This window comes from Phyllostomus discolor, chromosome 3 (genome assembly GCF_004126475.2).
Source record: "Phyllostomus discolor isolate MPI-MPIP mPhyDis1 chromosome 3, mPhyDis1.pri.v3, whole genome shotgun sequence".
Lineage (NCBI taxonomy): Eukaryota > Metazoa > Chordata > Mammalia > Chiroptera > Phyllostomidae > Phyllostomus > Phyllostomus discolor.
The window spans coordinates 118,578,607-118,595,363 of NC_040905.2; the positions used below are offsets into that span (position 1 = coordinate 118,578,607).

Below are 16,757 nucleotides of genomic sequence, written 5' to 3' on the forward strand. Positions count from 1 at the left end.
TGGTGTAAAAGCTGTGTGTGTTCCTAGAGTTCTCACGGCTAGAGTTTGCCCCTCAAGCCAGGGCTGTTAATATAGAGCCTAATTCACAGAGTGATGCTGGGAGGAGATTGAGAGGGCCACGCCTAAATAGGGGAATCCGAGGCGCAGCTGGTCGTTCACCTCGGTAACCTAGACTTCAAGCTTCCCAGGAAACCTAGCTTCCGGGTCGCTTTCCAGGCCTCCAACCCCACGGGTCAACAAGTTCCTGTCCTCAGCAGTTGCCCTGCACCAACTGGTCTTATTTGAAGCCCCGCCTTAGCGGGGCTTACCGTCTTTGCCTCTGGTAACTTCGAGCTCCAACGCCCGCTCCAGCCCCAGTATTTGCGGCTTCCTATTGGACAATCAGTTTCCAATCGGAAGGATTTTTAAATCTCAGTCTTCAGGAGGCGCTGGCTATTGGCGGACAAGGTGGAGGCGGGGCCGGAGGTTACTGCCGGCAGCGACCAGGGTAAGGAACTAAACAGAGGCAAACTCCACGATTGAGCGGCCTCGCGTGGTCCCCCAGTTTCATTCCTCTCCCCTGCGCAGGTGAGCCTCCAGGATACCCCGCGCCCCTTTGCAGTGCTTGCCCAAGTGCGCCTGCGCAGCAACAGCCACTTGCCCTTTTAACCCTTCCCTTTTCTGCACACCTTTTCCCTCCCCCTTCCCGCTCCCCCAACCCTGCCAACCTTCCCGCCCTTAGGCCCTTTGGCGGGGTCTCCCCAATCCCTATCCTTCCCCAGCCCCGTCCCCAATCCCCAAGATCCTGGCGCCCCAGCCGCAAGGACTGTGCCTCCGCGAGCCGCAATGTGCGTCCTCTCAGAGCCTTTGGGCCTCCCTGCCATCACTACCTTCCGTTTCCTCCACACAGGCCACCACCTCCGTCAGAATGACGCTGGACGTGGGACCCGAGGATGAGCTGCCCGATTGGGCCGCGGCCAAGGAGTTTTACCAGAAGTATGACCCTAAGGACATCATTGGCAGGTGAGGCCATAACAAGGACAACAGAGGTCCAGAGAGGTAGAGTACTAGATAGGATACCCAGTTCGATCTAAGGGTTGCACAGTTCTAAATGAGAAAGGTCAGTGGTTAGTTTGGTGACTAGGCTCTTTTTTAAAGTATATTTTATTGATTATGCTATTACAGTTGTCCTAATTTTTTCTCCCCTTTATCCCCCTTTTGCCCTGCATCCCCCTCCCATCCTCCAGCATCCCCTCCCCTCTTAGTTCATGTCCATGGTTTGTACATATAAGTTCTTTGGCTTCTCTATTTCCTATACTATTTTTAACCTCCCCTTGCCTGTTTTTGCCTACCAATTATGTTTCTTATTTCCTGTACCTTCTCTCCCCCTTTTTCCCCTCCCCTTCTCCACTGATAACCCTCCATGTGATCTCCATTTCTATGATTCTGTTCCTGTTCTAGTTGTTTGCTTAGTTTTTGTTTTTTAGTTTCAGTTGTTGACAGTTGTGAGTTTGTTGTCATTTTACTGTTAAATAGTTTTGACCTTCTGTTTCTTAGATAAGTCTCTTTAACGTTTCATATAATAAGGGCTTGGTGATGGTGAACTCCTTTAACTTGACCTTATCTGGGAAGCACTTTATCTGCCCTTCCACTTTAAATGATAGCTTTGCTGGACAGAGTAATCTTGGATGTAGGTCTTGCCTTTCATGACTTTGAATACTTCTTCTTTCCAGCCCCTTCTTGCCTGTAAGTTTCTTTTGAGAAATCAGCTGATAGTCTTATGGGAACTCCTTTGTAGGTAACTGTCTCCTTTTCTCTTGCTGCTTTTAAGATTCTTTCCTTATCTTTAATCTTGAGTAATGTAATTATGATGTGCCTTGTTGTGTGCTTCCTTGGTTCCAATTCCTTTGGGACTCTCTGGGCTTCATGAACTTCTGTGGAAGTCTATTTTCTTCACCAGATTGGGGAAGTTTTCCTTCATTATTTTTTAAATAAGTTTTCAATTTCTTGCTTTTCCTCTTCTCCTTCTGGTACCCCTAGGATTTGATGTTGGCGTACTTAAAGTTGTCCTGGAGGTTTTTAAGCCTCTTCTCTTTTTTCTTCATTCTGTTGTGGTTGAATGTTTATTTCTTCCTATTGTTCCAAATCATTGATTTGAGTTCTGGTTTCCTTTCCTTCACTGTTGGTTCCCTGTATATTTTTATTTCACTTTGTACAGCCTTCACTTCTTCCTTTATTTTGCGGCCCTCCTCAATCAATTTTGTGAGCATCCTGATTACCAGTGTCTTGAACTCTGCATCCGATAGGTTGGCTTTTTCTTCGTTGCTTAGTTCTATTTTTGGAGCCTTGATCTGTTCTTTCATTTGGGTCATAATTCTTTGTCTTTGTGCACCTGTTACATTATAAGGGGAGGAGCCTTAAGTACTCACCAGGGTGGGGCAACCCACGTTGCTGCATGGTGGCTCTGTATGTGGCGGAGGAGGCCAAGAGGGAATAGTGCCACTTGCTCAGCTCTTTCTCTGCTTTTAGTTACTCCCCCTGCTTCCCGTAAGTGAATTGTGTCCTTTCAGGTGCTGACCTGGTGCTGATTTCCTGTGTGGGTAGACTTGGGTATGTTCTAGGACCCCATGGGATCCTCCAACGGACTCTCCTATGAGACTGGCAGTTTCTCCCTGCCCCCACCTCCCCACTGCGACCCCACATATGTTTACAGCCAGAGGTTTTGAGGCTTTTTTTTTCCTGCTCTGGAGCCTGGGTTGCCTGGTCTGTCTCGATCCCCAGTTGTTCCTCCTGGTTTATCTGCATGGGAGTGTGGGACTACCCAGTCCACCAGCTGTTCCTTTGCTGAGTGTCCTCTCTACCTTGATGCCCATCTCCACCCCTCCTACCAGTGTGAAGGATTGTTTTTTCTTTAACTCCTTGGTTGTCGGACCTCCATGTAGTTCCATTTTCTGGCAGTTCTGGTTGTTTTTTGTTTTAAATTGGTTGCTATCCTTCTTTTGGTTGTGCGAGGAAGCAAAGTGTACCTACCACATCTCCATCTTGGCCAGAAACTTCGGTGACTAAGCTCTTATTCTAGGTTAATCCCATTTTTTTTTAAAATCATTCATTTATATGTTCAAACTTAACTGAATTATCTACTGTGTGCAAGACACAAAGCTAAACAGGGGAGGGAAGAAAAGAAGCTTATGCCCTGGAGGTACTCCAAGTGAAATGACTGAAAGAGACATGCGAACAGTCAAAAAGTATATAGATGGTAGTTGGTGAGAGAATATAGATGGAGAAATGAAAGGGGTCTAGGCTCAGGCCTTCGGGCATATCTTGAAGGGGTTTAGAGAAGAAGGAGCCGACTTCCGGCAAGATGGAGGAATAGGTGGACGCACCGTGCTTCCTCCTACAACCAAGATTGGAAAGCCAATAATTTACAACAATAATTTACTATCAGAATAACACCCAGATCCGGCAGAGGATTTATCTGAATGGAAGTCGGGCAGCCAAGAAGTTGAGGTGCACGCATTCATCCGGACTGGTAGGAGAAGACCAGCCGGGCGGGCGCGGGGCTGGCTCGGGTCGGCGGTGCGTGGAGGTCGGGGAAGGTTTGGCGCGAGATCGGCGCAAAAGCCATCCGGCGCGCAAGAGGGCAGCGGTGATCCCTGAGTACGCAAGCTGCGGCTGGCAGACCCAGAGGGGCAGCGATTGTGGACCAGGGCAGAACTCGCGGCCCGGAAGCCCAGACAAGGGTCTGAGTCCAGGGTAACGGAACTACCGCCATTGTTTTCTCCCGCCCCGCTCCTGCTCCCGCCCCCACATATAACGTCATAATCTAGCGACGGGGGCGCCCAGCCCCGGTGAACACCTAAGGCTCCGCCCGCACCATAACTAGAGCAACCAGACCGGAAAAAAAAAAGGAGAGGTAGGGGAAAAAAAAATATGTTTTCAACAGAGCAGATCAGTCCCCCGGGACTCATCCTTTTGAGCGACCAAGAATTAGCCAATCTATCAGATGCGCAGTTCAAAACACTGGTGATCAGAAAGCTCACGGAACTGGTGGATTTTGGACGAAATTTAGATGAAAGAATGCAGATTACCATAAAACAGATGCAGGAAGACACGCGGAGGAGAGCCAATAGTGAAAGGAAGGATTATGAGTCTCAAAACAATACAGTGGACCAGAAGGAAGATAGAATCAACCAAGCAGGAAAGCATGATGAAATAAGAATTCAAAAAATTGAGGAAAAGATTAAGAGCATACAAGACACCTTTAAACGTTCCAATATCCGAATTATAGGGGTACCAGAATCAGAAGGGGAAAAGCAACAGATTGAGCACATATTTGAACAAATAATAAAGGAGAACTTCCCCAATCTGGCAAAGGGAACAGTCTTCCAAGAAATCCAAGAAGCTCAGAGAGCCCCAAAGAAGTTGGACCCAAGAAGAAACACACCAAGGCACATCATAATTACATTACCCAAGGTAAAAACGAAGGAGAGAATCCTAGAAGCAGCAAGAGGTAAGGGGACAGTCACCTACAAAGGAGTTCCCATCAGACTGTCAGCTGATTTCTCCAAAGAGACCTTACAGGCAAGAAGGGGCTGGAAAGAAATATTCCAAGTCATGAAAGACAAGGACCTACATCCCAGATTGCTCTATCCAGCAAAGCTCTCATTTAGAATGGAAGGGCAGATAAAGTGCTTCTCAGATAAGGTCAAGTTAAAGGAGTTCATCATCACCAAGCCCTTATTTTATGAAATGCTAAAGGGACTTATCTAAGAAAAGAAGATAAAGAAAAGACATGTATAGTAAAAGGACGGCAAACTCACAAATATTAACAACCACACCTAAAGCAAAACCAAAGCAACTAAGTAAACAATTAGAACAGGAACAGAACCACAGAAATGGAGGGCACATGGAGGGTTAGCAGCAGGGGGGTGGGAGGAGGAGAGAGGGGAAAAAGGTATAGAGAATAAGTAGCATAGAATGTACGTTGAAAATAGATAGGGGGAGGCCAAGAATAGTACGGGAAATGTAGAAGCTAAAGAACTCATAAGTATGACACATGGACATGAACTAAGGGGGGAAATGTGGGTGGGGGGGGTACAGGGTGGAGGGGAGAGAAGGGGGGAAATGGGACAACTGTAATAGCATAATCAATAAAATATATATATATATAAAAAAAAAAAAAAAGAAGAAGAAGGAGCCAGAAAGGGAGACTAAGGAGATGCTGTCTGTGAGTTAGAAAGAACAACACAGGAAGAATGTGCTTCTGGGTGGTTGTCATGGTCTGCTGTGACAGATGCTGCCGAGGCCAGGAAAGCAGGTGAGGGTGTGTCCATTAGAATTGTTCATAGTCCTTTGAGAAATCACATGGAGATATCAAAAAGTCGATTGGAATCAGGAATTCTGGAGAGAAATGAAGGCTCAAGGCAATGTAGCAAGAATCATCTACATATAGCTGGTATTTAAAGCCCATGAGACTGGTTGGAGGTCAACAGGGGAGAGTACTCGGAAAAAAAGAGAGCTGAGACTCAGGTCCTAAGTCACAGGATTTCAGGACCAGGTAAGGGAGGATTCCTGGAGGCCAGGAAAATCCCTCAGGGAAGATCAGTGGTTCCTCTGCCAAGGGGTGGAACCAGTTATGGAAGGGACAGATCAGAGGGTAGGGTTCTCATCATCTCATTCTGTCTTGTTTTTTTCTGCACAGGAAATTACCTACACATTATCACTATATTAATTTTCCCAAAGTACCACTTTCTTCATGTATAAAGGCCCGAAACTTTAAAATAATTAGACTAGGTCTCAGACTCAGATGCACTTAGTGGTTGGGCGTGAAATGAAACTGAGGTGGCTAAGAGTAAGACAGTGGGAGGTGGTGAGCATTGTGGTAGCTGGAGGGTTCTTGTCTAATGTAAGATATATGAATTCAGATTTGCAAAGAACATTCACTGACGAGACATAACACAGCTGTGGGCTGTGTTTGCCAGAGGGTCAGTACGTTGCATTCTTTGATTGAACCAGCGATGTGGGTAGCAGGCATTCTAAGCAAAGGGAATTATTATGTAAGGTCAAGGAGGCCATGAGAGCACAGTGTATGTGGGTAAGGTTATGAAGGGCAGCCAGGGAACCGGCATATGAAATGTGGTGTGATCCTGGAGAGATTTGGACCTTAGTCTGAGGTACTTTCAGGGTCAAATGGAGTTGGTGATAGAGCCCGTGCAAGGAAATCTGTCTAGGACTTTATCTTTACAGTGCCAAATGGGCTTTCCTGTCTTTTCCTTGTTAATGTCTTTCAACGTCCCTTCAAGATATTGTTGGCCACATTTCAGACCTGGAGAAGCAGAAGCCCAGAGACTTTATCTCAGTGGGTTCCTTGAAGATTAATTAGTGGCAAGTCTGGGGCCTGAACCAACATCTCCTAATTCTCAACTTTGGTCTTCTAGTCAATGACCCAATATTTATTTGAAGCCTCCTACACTTGAGGTAATTAGGGGAACTTTGGGATTTGGATGGGATAATCAGGAAGTGTAGGTAAAATTTGGAGGGAGCCTTGGATCATTTCTTCCCACTTTCTCCCTGTGGGGTTTCAAGGTAAGGGCCAGATTCTGGGTCTCAGTGTAGAAAGGACTTGCCTAGGCTCACCGTGGATGGCATGGCAGAGGCTGGATTTACATCAGGACCCCTGCCTGCCTTCTCTGTGAGCTTTGTGTTGCACCTTGCTGGTTACCCAGGTTGCTTGCTGCGGCTACTGTGAAGTTACTGTAGGCCAGGATGAGCTTCTTGGGAGGTTACCTTGTCTAGATGGGTCTTCAGTCTGGTGCAATGTGTATGAGGATGCTGAGGCTCTACCCTTCTTGGAATGAGAGAGCAGGAGGTCCTGACTCCTATGTTGTCTGACTCTGGCAGAGGAGTAAGCTCTGTGGTCCGCCGTTGTGTTCATCGAGCTACTGGCCATGAGTTTGCGGTGAAAATCATGGAGGTGACAGCTGAGCGACTGAGTCCTGAGCAGTTGGAGGAGGTGCGAGAAGCTACACGACGAGAGACACACATTCTTCGCCAGGTCGCTGGCCACCCCCACATCAGTGAGGCTGCATTCCCTTCTCCTGCTAGTTGACAACCACCACCTGCTCGCCCTGCCCATAGCCCACTCCTCCCAACACTGCCTCCAGCCCTCTGCTCCCTTCCTCCTGGCTCTGCTCCACCTCAAAGTGTGGCCAGCCTTTGGGTCCCTACTGCCTCTTTCGGTTCTCCTTCCTTCCCAGTAAGAGCCCACTGTTTCCTCAGGGTGGAAAGCCCCTTTAATATGCATCTGCTCCTTTCCATCTCTGTCTCTCTGCCTTTCTGCCTCTTTCCCCAGTCACTCTCATCGATTCCTACGAGTCTTCTAGCTTCATGTTCCTGGTGTTTGACCTGTGAGTATCTCCCTGCCCTGATTTGAGAAGCCTCCTCACTTCCACGCATGGCCCCAGCCTTACAGCACAGTGGGCTGAAGACCACCCTCCTCACACCTTCCTGTCTCAGCTAGGGCTTGCCTGGCAGTCCATGGCGCTGGCCCCTTTCCTAGGTGCCCTGAGCAAGTTCTTCAAGAGTAATAATGACCAAATACCTAAATACCATGAATACAAAGGGTCTTCATGACCCAAGTCCCCCACTATCCTAGTTCTCCAGGGTTATAAAGCTAGGGAAGAAAGGGCTGATTTGAGAGAGTCTGTCCAGGAGGCGACCACTTATACAATGCTCACCAGTCATCTCTTGTTTAACAGCCTCTACTGGTGTCTGTCTCTCCTCATCAGTTCTTTTTCTGGTCACTGTGAATCTGAATGTCACATGTTACACAGTATGATGCATACCAGTTGTAAAGGTACTTCAAAAGAGAATGTTTGAATGCCAAATATTTAAGTGAGGCCCTTGGGGAAAAAATCAGTTTTCACACAGAAATTACCCTCTGTAAAAGTTTGAGGGATGGTAGAAAGTGTCCATTTTATTTGCTATTATACAACTTTGCACATCGGTACTCCCCAAAATAATACCTGATGTGTTCTTTATATTTCAATGATTGATGTGGAGTTGCAATTACAACCACTCTTTAAAGAGAAGGCAAAATAAGCAAAATCAAAAAAAATTTTGATTTATTTTTAAGTCCTATTTAACTTTTTACCACTATGAATTGAAATTTTGGTCAGTAGTATAGATTCACTTTAAAGGGCCTTTTTTGAACATCAGATAACAAGGACCTCCTGTACATTATTGGCACAAGAAGGTATTCATTCATGCTAAAATAGCCCCCTCAGGCACAGTGCAGAAATTTTAACCATCAACTCACTGGGAAAAACTGCCCCTGGCATTCATCTTGCTCTTGGAGTGCTCTGTCTTGAGACCCTCAGTTTGTCTACAGAGGAATCTCTCTTTACCAGCCCGTTCCATAGTATTTTCTGTGAGCACTGGCTTATTTTCTCAGCCCTCACTGTGAGGTGCACAACCACTCCTATCCCTTAGGATGCGGAAGGGAGAGCTGTTTGACTATCTCACAGAGAAGGTGGCCCTCTCAGAAAAGGAAACAAGGTAATGGCTGAACCTGCAGCCCCTGGGGTGAGCAGGGAGTGGGGTGGGGTAGGGAGAAGTAGAGGAGACTGCCCCTCCCCCAGGTCCATCATGAGGTCTCTGCTGGAAGCAGTGAGCTTTCTCCATGCCAACAACATTGTGCACCGAGATCTGAAGCCTGAGAATATTCTCCTAGATGACAATATGCAGATCCGACTTTCAGATTTTGGGTTCTCCTGCCACTTGGAACCTGGCGAGAAGCTTCGAGGTGAGAGGACTTGGTGCCCTAACAGGCTTGAAAGGGAAGGAGACTCAGACCTGAGGCTGGTTGGCTGGGTCTGGGAACTGAGTCCCAGGTACCAAGTAAAGGGAAGTCAGAAAGCACTCCCCAAGTACCCTTTAGGTGCAAAGCTATATGTGCTGCTCAGAATGGGTTTCCTGACCTGGGGAAGATGGAGACAGGCAAGTGAGCAGATAAGTGGTACACAGCCGGGTCTAGAGGCCATGTGGGGGAAGCCAGGAGAAAGGAGCACCTGATTTAGCTGGAGGCACACAGAGCAGAGGCTTGGAGCTGGGCCTTGGGAGGCTGGCTTTTCCCAAGAGGAAGAAGAGGATAGTGGGACACTGCTGCACACTTGGGGTCTGGGAGGGACAGGAAGGACCACAGTGTGCAGCTTAGGTGCTATGAGGAACCTGGTATGGCCAGACAGCTCTTCTCACCTGGAACCCTGGGGACTCACCCAGTGCTAATACATTTATTGTGACAGAAATAATTATGGTACAAATGGAAAACTAAACAGAGTTGAACTGCAAGACTCCTCGGAGCTCTTAATATGCTACTTTCTCTCCCTCAATGGCTTTGCACTGAGTTTATTAATACTAACACTTACTGGGCACTTACTGTGAGCTTTGCACCATGCTGAGTCTTTTTTTTTTTTTTCATGCCGAGTCTTTACATGGCTTATTTCTCTGGATCCTCTCAACAACTCTGAGATAGAATTTGTATCTCCATTTTATATATGTGTTGTGACTTTCCAAAGGTCCTATAGCTAGAATTTGAACTTGGGCAATCCGACTGTGACTCACGCTCTTATTCTGTGGACTGTCGTCTTTTTTCTTTTTTTAAAGAGATTTGAGGGTTTTGTTTTTTTGTTTGTTTTTGATGAGATACAATATACTAGTTTTTCTATTATATGTTATGCTTTAGTTCTTAAAGATTTATTTCTTTTTAAAGAGGGAGAGAAACTTCAATGTGTGGTTGCCTCTTGTGCACTGCCTACTGGGGACCTGGCCCACAACCCACGCAGTGGGCTGACTTGGAATCAGACAGGCAACCCTTTGGTTCGCAGGCTGACACTCAATCCACTGAGCCACACCAGCCAGAGCTACTCATTTATTTTTTATTGTTGACACTATTACCAATGTTCCCTATTTCCCTCTTTGTTCACTTCCACCACACCTCCCCTGGACTTACATGTCTCATGGATGTTGTGCTTTGTTTTCCTTTGGGCTTCCACATACACTTTTCCTCATTCTGGAATCACCTTTGCCCTTACTCACTCCACCCTCTCCCTTGGCTTGGGTAGTTCAGGTTTCACTTGAAAGCTCTAGGTCAGGTTAGATCCCTTGCTTTTGGTTCTTTATGTCCTTCATGGCACCTGTCTTACTCTGTTATTTTTCATTTGCTTTCTGGTAGACACTGAATTTGGTAAGAGCACATCTAATTTACCAGTGTGTCCAGTGTGGTGTTCGGTACATGGTAGGCAATAAATACTTGGTTTAGGAATGAATTTCCCAAGAAAGTCATTTTCAGTTTAGGCCTATCAAGATCTCCTGGAAGTGTGCCATGGAATACAGTTTGGAAATTTCTGGAGGAAATTGGTACCTGAAATGGTATAAGAAACTAAAAATATAGGCTTAGATCAAGTCATGGAGGGCTCTGTACTGTAAGAGTAGCCTTGATCCTGAGGCTATAATGGGGACCTAGGGAAGGGCTTTAAATGAGGGACTCAGCATGTGCCTTGAAGGAATCCCATGCTCCCACTTATTCCCCTTTGTTTTTGAGTGGTGGTTCCACTGACCAGAGTAGAGATTATAGGAAGAGTAGATCTGGGCAGAAAAGAACGCAGAAAAGTTGTTTTCCATGTGTGTTAGGCATATAAAAATGTTGTAATGTGTGAGCAGTGGGTAGGCTGGTTTGGCCAGAGGGTTGGAGGCAAGTGATATAATTGTGTGGGACCTGGAAGTCAACCCGAAAATCAGGTTTTCCTTGATTTTTCCCAAGGCCACCAGGAGCCTTGGTAGATATTTGAGTTGCTCAGCAGGGTCAGGAGCTAGTACTGAGACTTAGCAGAGGCAGTCAGGAGCAGAACAGGAGTACTTATGGCCCTGGCAGCGTTTTTTTTGTTTTAAATTTATTTTTGGAGTCCTGGCTGGTGAGGATCAATGGATTGAGCATGGGCCTGCAAGCTGGGGGGGTCACCGGTTCAATTCCCCGTCAGGGCACATGCCTGGGTTGTGGGTTGGGTGCCCAGTATGGGGCTCATGAGAGGCAACTACACATTGATGTTTCTCTCCCTGTCTTTCTCCTTCCCCTTTCCCTCTTTCTACAAATGAATAATATAAATTTATTTTTAGAGAAAGGGGAAGGGAGAGAGAGAGAAAGAGAGGGAGAGAAGCACTGATGTGAGAAACATGAAATGGTTGCCTTTCGCATGCACCCCAACCAGGGATCAAACCTGCAGCCCAGGCATGTGCCCTAACTGAGATTTAAACCTTCAACCCCTTGCTTTGTGGGACAGTGTCCAGCCAGCTGAGCCACACCAGTAAGGAAGGCCCTGGCAGTTTTGAGATTCCAGGAGAGGGCTGGTGTTAGGGCCCTTGAGGGAACTGGTGGCATCCCATCAATCTCGGCTCTCTTCCCAGAGTTGTGTGGGACCCCAGGATATCTAGCACCAGAGATCCTTAAATGCTCCATGGATGAAACCCACCCAGGCTATGGCAAGGAGGTTGATCTGTGAGTTTCTTTTATCCCCTGCCCTCTTCCTGTGTATTGTCCTTCCGTACATTTACCCAGCACCTAGTCCTGCCTGACTTCGGTCTCTTTCCCAGTTGGGCCTGTGGGGTGATCTTGTTCACACTCTTGGCTGGCTCACCACCGTTCTGGCACCGGCGTCAGATCCTGATGTTACGCATGATCATGGAAGGCCAGTACCGGTTTAGTTCACCCGAGTGGGATGACCGTTCGGATACAGTCAAAGACCTGGTGAGCTGGGGCCATGAGGGTGCAAGGCGGGAGACCCAAGAGTTGCCCCTCATGCTCTGGAGTTCCCCTAGATTTCGAGACTGCTGCAGGTGGATCCTGAGGAGCGCCTGACAGCTGAGCAAGCCCTACAGCACCCCTTCTTTGAGCGTTGTGAAGGTAGCCAACCCTGGAACCTCACCCCTCGACAACGGTTTCGGGTAAGCCTGAGAGTGTCAAGTCTGGGCCTATTTCTCTGTCCCATTCAGAGGATGCTACATTGAGCTCACACTCTCCTCCCTGTTCCCAGGTGGCAGTGTGGACAGTGTTGGCTGCTGGACGAGTGGCCTTAAGCATCCATAATGCACGGCAGCTGAACAAGAGTGCACTGTTGAGGGATCCCTACGCACTGCGGCCAGTGAGGCGCCTCATTGACAGCTGTGCTTTCCGGCTCTATGGGCACTGGGTGAAGAAGGGGGAGCAGCAGAACCGGGCAGCCCTCTTCCAGCACCGGCCCCCTGGACCATTTCCCACCATGGGCCCTGAAGAGGAGGGGGACTCAGCTGCTATGACCGAGGATGAGGCCATGCTGGTACTGGGTTAGCACATCAGCCCCTGGGGAATCCCAGAAAGCAGGACTCTCCAGAAGGATTTTTATTATTCCAGCTCCTTTGAGCTCTGGCCTCAGGCCCTACTGCCTGGCCAGACCCACCACTGATCATACTATCATAAAGACCAGCCCTGTACACATACCCCTGCTGGCCAAGACTTTGAGATCAGAGTGCGGTGGAAAGGAGCCACTCAGAATGTCGTGCCTGTCCTTGTTAGTGCTGCCTGTGCTGTGTACACAATAAAATCTACACCAGGGAGCGTCAGTGCTCTGTGTCTGGTGTCTGGCTTTGACAGGGAATCCCAGAGGGGGGTGGGGATGGGGCCTAGTCTGGCCCAGGTTTTTATTGGGGCAAACGTGGGGGTCACTTGGTCTTATTCTTGCCTTTGCCTGGAGGTGGTTGGAAGGACCGCTCTAGTGTGGTCAACTTGCTGCTGAGCCTTTCCTCACTGGCTTTGAGCCGCTCCTCCACCAGTTGTTGGAGCTGCCCCAGCTCCTTGTTGAGCTGGTTCTTGATGTAGGCTCGAAGGATGGAGACCTGGCCTGCAGGGGCAGAGAGAGAGAGGCAGGTCAGGAGAGATGCTTCTGGGGCTGAAGGATTGCCCAAAGCTGGGCAAATACAATTTCCAAGGTGTCTCTGGGGCTACACAGGTGGCAATGCTGCTTCAGTTCAGGAATCATCAGAAGACAGGTGGGCAGAAAGGTGGGGCGGGACTTTCTGGATTGCTCCTTAGTAGCTTTGTGAATTATGTTTCCTCCTATGTAAGATGTGGATAGTGATAGCACCTAGCAACTAGGATTGAGGGAGGATTAAATGGTTTAATATATGTAAAATGCTTAAAACAGCCCTGACTGGTGCAGGTCTGTGGGTTGGGCATCATCCCACAAACCGAAAAGTCACTGCCTCAATTCCCAGTCAGGGCGCATTCCTGGGTTGCAGATCAGGTCCCTAGTTGGGGGCATGTGAAGGGCAACCAATCAATGTTTCCTTCTTTTTCACTCCCTTCCCCTCTCTCTAAAAATAAAAAATAATAAATAAATAAATAAATAAAATCTTTTTTAAAATAAAATGCTTTAAAGAGGGCTTGCCAAGCACGTAAGTGCTGGCTATTATTATCATCAGTTTTATAATCCTTTTCTGGAGCTCCCGCCTCACCCAAGCAGCTGTACTTTTATCTGTCATCTGAGACTTCTGCATAAGGAATCATTTGGAGAAAGGACACCATGACTAAAACAAAAAGTCTGAAGTCCTGATGTGGTCTGAACCCTTCATTTTACACCTGCCCAAAGTCACAGGGGGCCCTAACCCTACCAGGTCCTTACTTGGCTCTTGCTGTGGCTTGACCACTGTTTCTGGTTCCTCTTCTTGTAGGGTGACAGGCTGCTCCTCCACCTCCTCACTTTCTTTCTCTGCAAGCCAGAAGCAGAAGAGATTCGAGCTCCAGCCCCAGCCCAGCCCAGCCCCAGCATTCTCCCTTACTTGTCTCATCCTCTGGCCAGAGCTTAGGTGACTGTAGCCCCATGTAGGTCAAAGACAGATCCAGCCGCACCTGAGAAGAGGAAGAGGACAGCTGAGAGGAGGGCACCTGCCCTGATGGAAAGGGGGAGGTGAAGGGTGGTCTCTTACAGCCCATGGCCCAGTACCTGGGGTGTAAAGGCGTATTTGTAGAGCTTGAAGTGGCGGAAATAGGTGTTGACCACATAATCTGCCAGGGCCAGCAGCTGTTCCTCCTTAAAAAGGTTGATACTGAAGGGGGGTCGCTGTGGGGGTGATTGGGAGTTACAGAACTGACCACCTCTTGAAGCTCTGGGCTTTTCTCCTGCCCAGTAGTCCAGAAGCAGGGAGAGCCTACTGTGGCCTTAAGGGAAAGATGAGTGTGAGAGAACAGGAGATTGAGCTAGGGTTTATCTGGGGAAGAGTGAAGATCCCATTCAGGGGAACTGACCCTGACTCCATGGCAAAAAAGAAGACTGGTGAAGTAGCGGTAACATTCCTCCACGTTGCCCAAGGAGGTTTCTAGGATGGAAAACAAGATATTTCACTGAGTTACCTCATAACCGTTCACTCATTTCAGGCAGCAGCTACTGAGCATGAACTCTAGAAGTGGACAGACCTAGGTTTAAGTACTGGTTTGTTTTATTAACTCACTCAAATATTGAGTACCCTCCATGATGTGTCTTGGCACTGAACCAGACAGACAAGGCCCCTGCCCTTAAGAGGATATGTTAGTGGAAGTGACATACAATAAACCAAAAAATACATAATTTTAGCTCTTGTTAAAAACATTCTGAAGAAAACCAGTTCTGGAAATAAAGGAAGAAAAGCAAGAGTTACTTTACTGAGTACTGTGCATATATTTACATATATTACATATATCTCAGAGAAATCTCATAAAGTAAGTGTTCTTATTTCATAGATAAGAAAATGGAGGATTTCAAAAGTGAAATAATGTGTGTGGTAACGCTGCTAGTAATGACAGATCCCAAATGGTAATCTCCCTATTTCTACCTCCCATGGTTACTTGTGCCAACCAGCCTCTTCCTCTTCCTTGGGCTCAAACTTGGTAGCCTCCTCCTCTTACCAATACAGGCCTTGTGAAGATCTTGGAGCAGGGCACAAGCTGTTGATGTCTGCTCTAGTGAGAAGCCTTTCTGGCGGCAGAAGATGAGTGCATGAGAGAACAGGTCCAGGGTGATGGCATCCCGCAGGCTCTGCTCAGGACAGCCTAGTCCCAGCAGCTTGGCCAGCACCCTTGAGAGGGAGAGAGAAAGGAATGAGTGATGACAGAAGCTCCCTGTCACTACCCGACACTATTGTATGACATGCTTTGGAGCCAGGCTTTCCTCATGCCTTCCCAGTCCACCCTCCTCAGCCTTTCTCATGCATCTTCCCTTCCCTGTTTCTCTCCCTGCCCCCATACTCCCTCATCTCCTCAACGTTGGCCGTCTTCTCTAGCCTGTGCATGGAATGGATGTCCAAGTACTTCCTGTCATAGGAAAAGAGGAGAAAAGGTATTGACAGCCTTTATGCATTAGTCTTATAGCAGGCTTAGAGTACTGGACTGGGAACCAGGAGACCCAGATTTGAGGTTCAGCCCTTCTATTAACTTGCTGTGTAACCTTAGGCAACACACTTTCCTATCTGGGCCTTATTCTGCATCTGTAAATACTGGTGTGGTCTAAAGGAACTCATGATTCTCTTCATTATAAAGCCTAGTGTTAGGAGACTTGAGTTCTTGTCTCTGCACTGTCACTCCCTTGCTGTATGACCTTGGGCAAGTCCCCCTGTGGGCCTCTGTGTCCCCATTTGCACAATGCTCCATGGCAGCTGTGATATGCCATTTACATCCTCAGTCTTTGGCTCCCTTCTTCCCACACTTGCTCTTTAGACTGCGGGGGCAGGAAAGCAGGCTTCTAATCACCTTGGTTAATTGTATCTCTGGGCCTCAGTCTCCTCATCTGTAAAATGGGGATGCCCTGGGTGTTTGACAGGACGTCTGGGGAGGCATTAAAGGACTAATGCAAGCGTGAAATATAATTATTTCCCAAGGCTCTTCACACTCACCACATGCAGATCCGGGGCTGGGGCAGTGGAGGCTGCGGAGAGAAAGCAGATTGGACCAGGGCCCTAGCCCCTGGCGAACCTCCAGGGGACCTGAGAAATCCTTAATTGCTTTCTGGCCTTAAGGACTAACAGTGAACAAGCAACGTGGGTGGGCTGGGCTTCAGCAGGCCCCAGATACTACTATTATTGAGCATACTATCAATCGGGGTCACACACCCGCCTCTTCACCAGGCAGCCCAGGAAACTTCTTGAACAGCAGTAAACAAAGATGGGTGGCGCCCTGCGGGGAGCCCTTTGTAAACATACATAGGCGGACTACTCTTTCTCGCCCTCACCGGGAACAAATTGGCTGCAGGGTCTTCATTCTCTTCTTCTGATGCCGCGGCTCCGGATTCGGTCCGCACACCTGTTCCCTCACGCGTGGCTGGTTCATCCACTGAGCTGAGGTCCTTCTTGGGTTCCTGCCCCAGTTTGGAGAGTTGTTCAAGCTCAGACTGACTTCTCAGTCCTTGGAATTGGCTGGAGTTCTGATGGATCATCTCGTTACTCCTCAGTGTCACGGGTCACCGCAGGCTCTATCCTGCCTCTGTTCTGCGACAACGGATTCTCGGCAGGTCCTTCCAAGGCCTGACCCGCTATGCAAGCTTCAACCAATCTACGCTGTCTAGGGGCCGCGGGTCTCAACCCAGGCTGTTGCTATAGTGTCTCCGGGAACGAGAAAAGAAAGTGTAACGCGCCCGCCAATCAGTGAGAAGAAAATGCGCATGCGTAATAAATTGAAAGTGCGCTTCAGCAGGCTTCTCTAAAGTTGCTAATAGGGGGCAGGC

General features: G+C 48.0%; 2 protein-coding genes across 7 annotated transcripts; one reads left to right on the forward strand and one right to left on the reverse strand.

Annotated features, from left to right (window-relative positions):
• The first annotated feature begins 441 nt into the window (after window positions 1–441).
• PHKG2 (phosphorylase kinase catalytic subunit gamma 2) lies at window positions 442–12,630 on the forward strand. Of its 2 annotated transcripts, XM_028508576.2 has the most exons (10): window positions 442–567; window positions 890–1,002; window positions 6,880–7,055; window positions 7,331–7,385; window positions 8,470–8,535; window positions 8,619–8,782; window positions 11,440–11,530; window positions 11,626–11,779; window positions 11,851–11,976; window positions 12,066–12,630. In XM_028508576.2, exons 2-10 carry the CDS (start codon window positions 908–910, stop codon window positions 12,357–12,359), a joined length of 1,221 nt encoding a protein of 406 aa, XP_028364377.1. In that variant the 5' UTR covers window positions 442–567; window positions 890–907; the 3' UTR covers window positions 12,360–12,630. The 2 variants fall into 2 exon arrangements, with proteins under 2 accessions (XP_028364377.1, XP_035877207.1); XM_036021314.1 differs by lacking the exons at window positions 6,880–7,055; window positions 7,331–7,385 and having other exon boundaries at window positions 12,066–12,627.
• CCDC189 (coiled-coil domain containing 189) lies at window positions 7,937–16,668 on the reverse strand. Of its 5 annotated transcripts, XM_036021315.1 has the most exons (10): window positions 16,266–16,666; window positions 15,931–15,962; window positions 15,287–15,352; window positions 14,948–15,117; window positions 14,312–14,382; window positions 14,010–14,126; window positions 13,846–13,915; window positions 13,689–13,775; window positions 12,750–12,908; window positions 7,937–8,057 (listed from the first exon to the last, which is right to left on the reverse strand). In XM_036021315.1, exons 1-10 carry the CDS (start codon window positions 16,467–16,469, stop codon window positions 8,047–8,049), a joined length of 987 nt encoding a protein of 328 aa, XP_035877208.1. In that variant the 5' UTR covers window positions 16,470–16,666; the 3' UTR covers window positions 7,937–8,046. The 5 variants fall into 5 exon arrangements, with proteins under 5 accessions (XP_035877208.1, XP_028364417.1, XP_028364408.1 ...); XM_028508607.2 differs by lacking the exon at window positions 7,937–8,057 and having other exon boundaries at window positions 12,352–12,908; window positions 16,266–16,665; XM_028508616.2 differs by lacking the exons at window positions 7,937–8,057; window positions 14,010–14,126 and having other exon boundaries at window positions 9,337–12,908; window positions 16,266–16,667.
• Window positions 16,669–16,757: the final 89 nt, after the last annotated feature.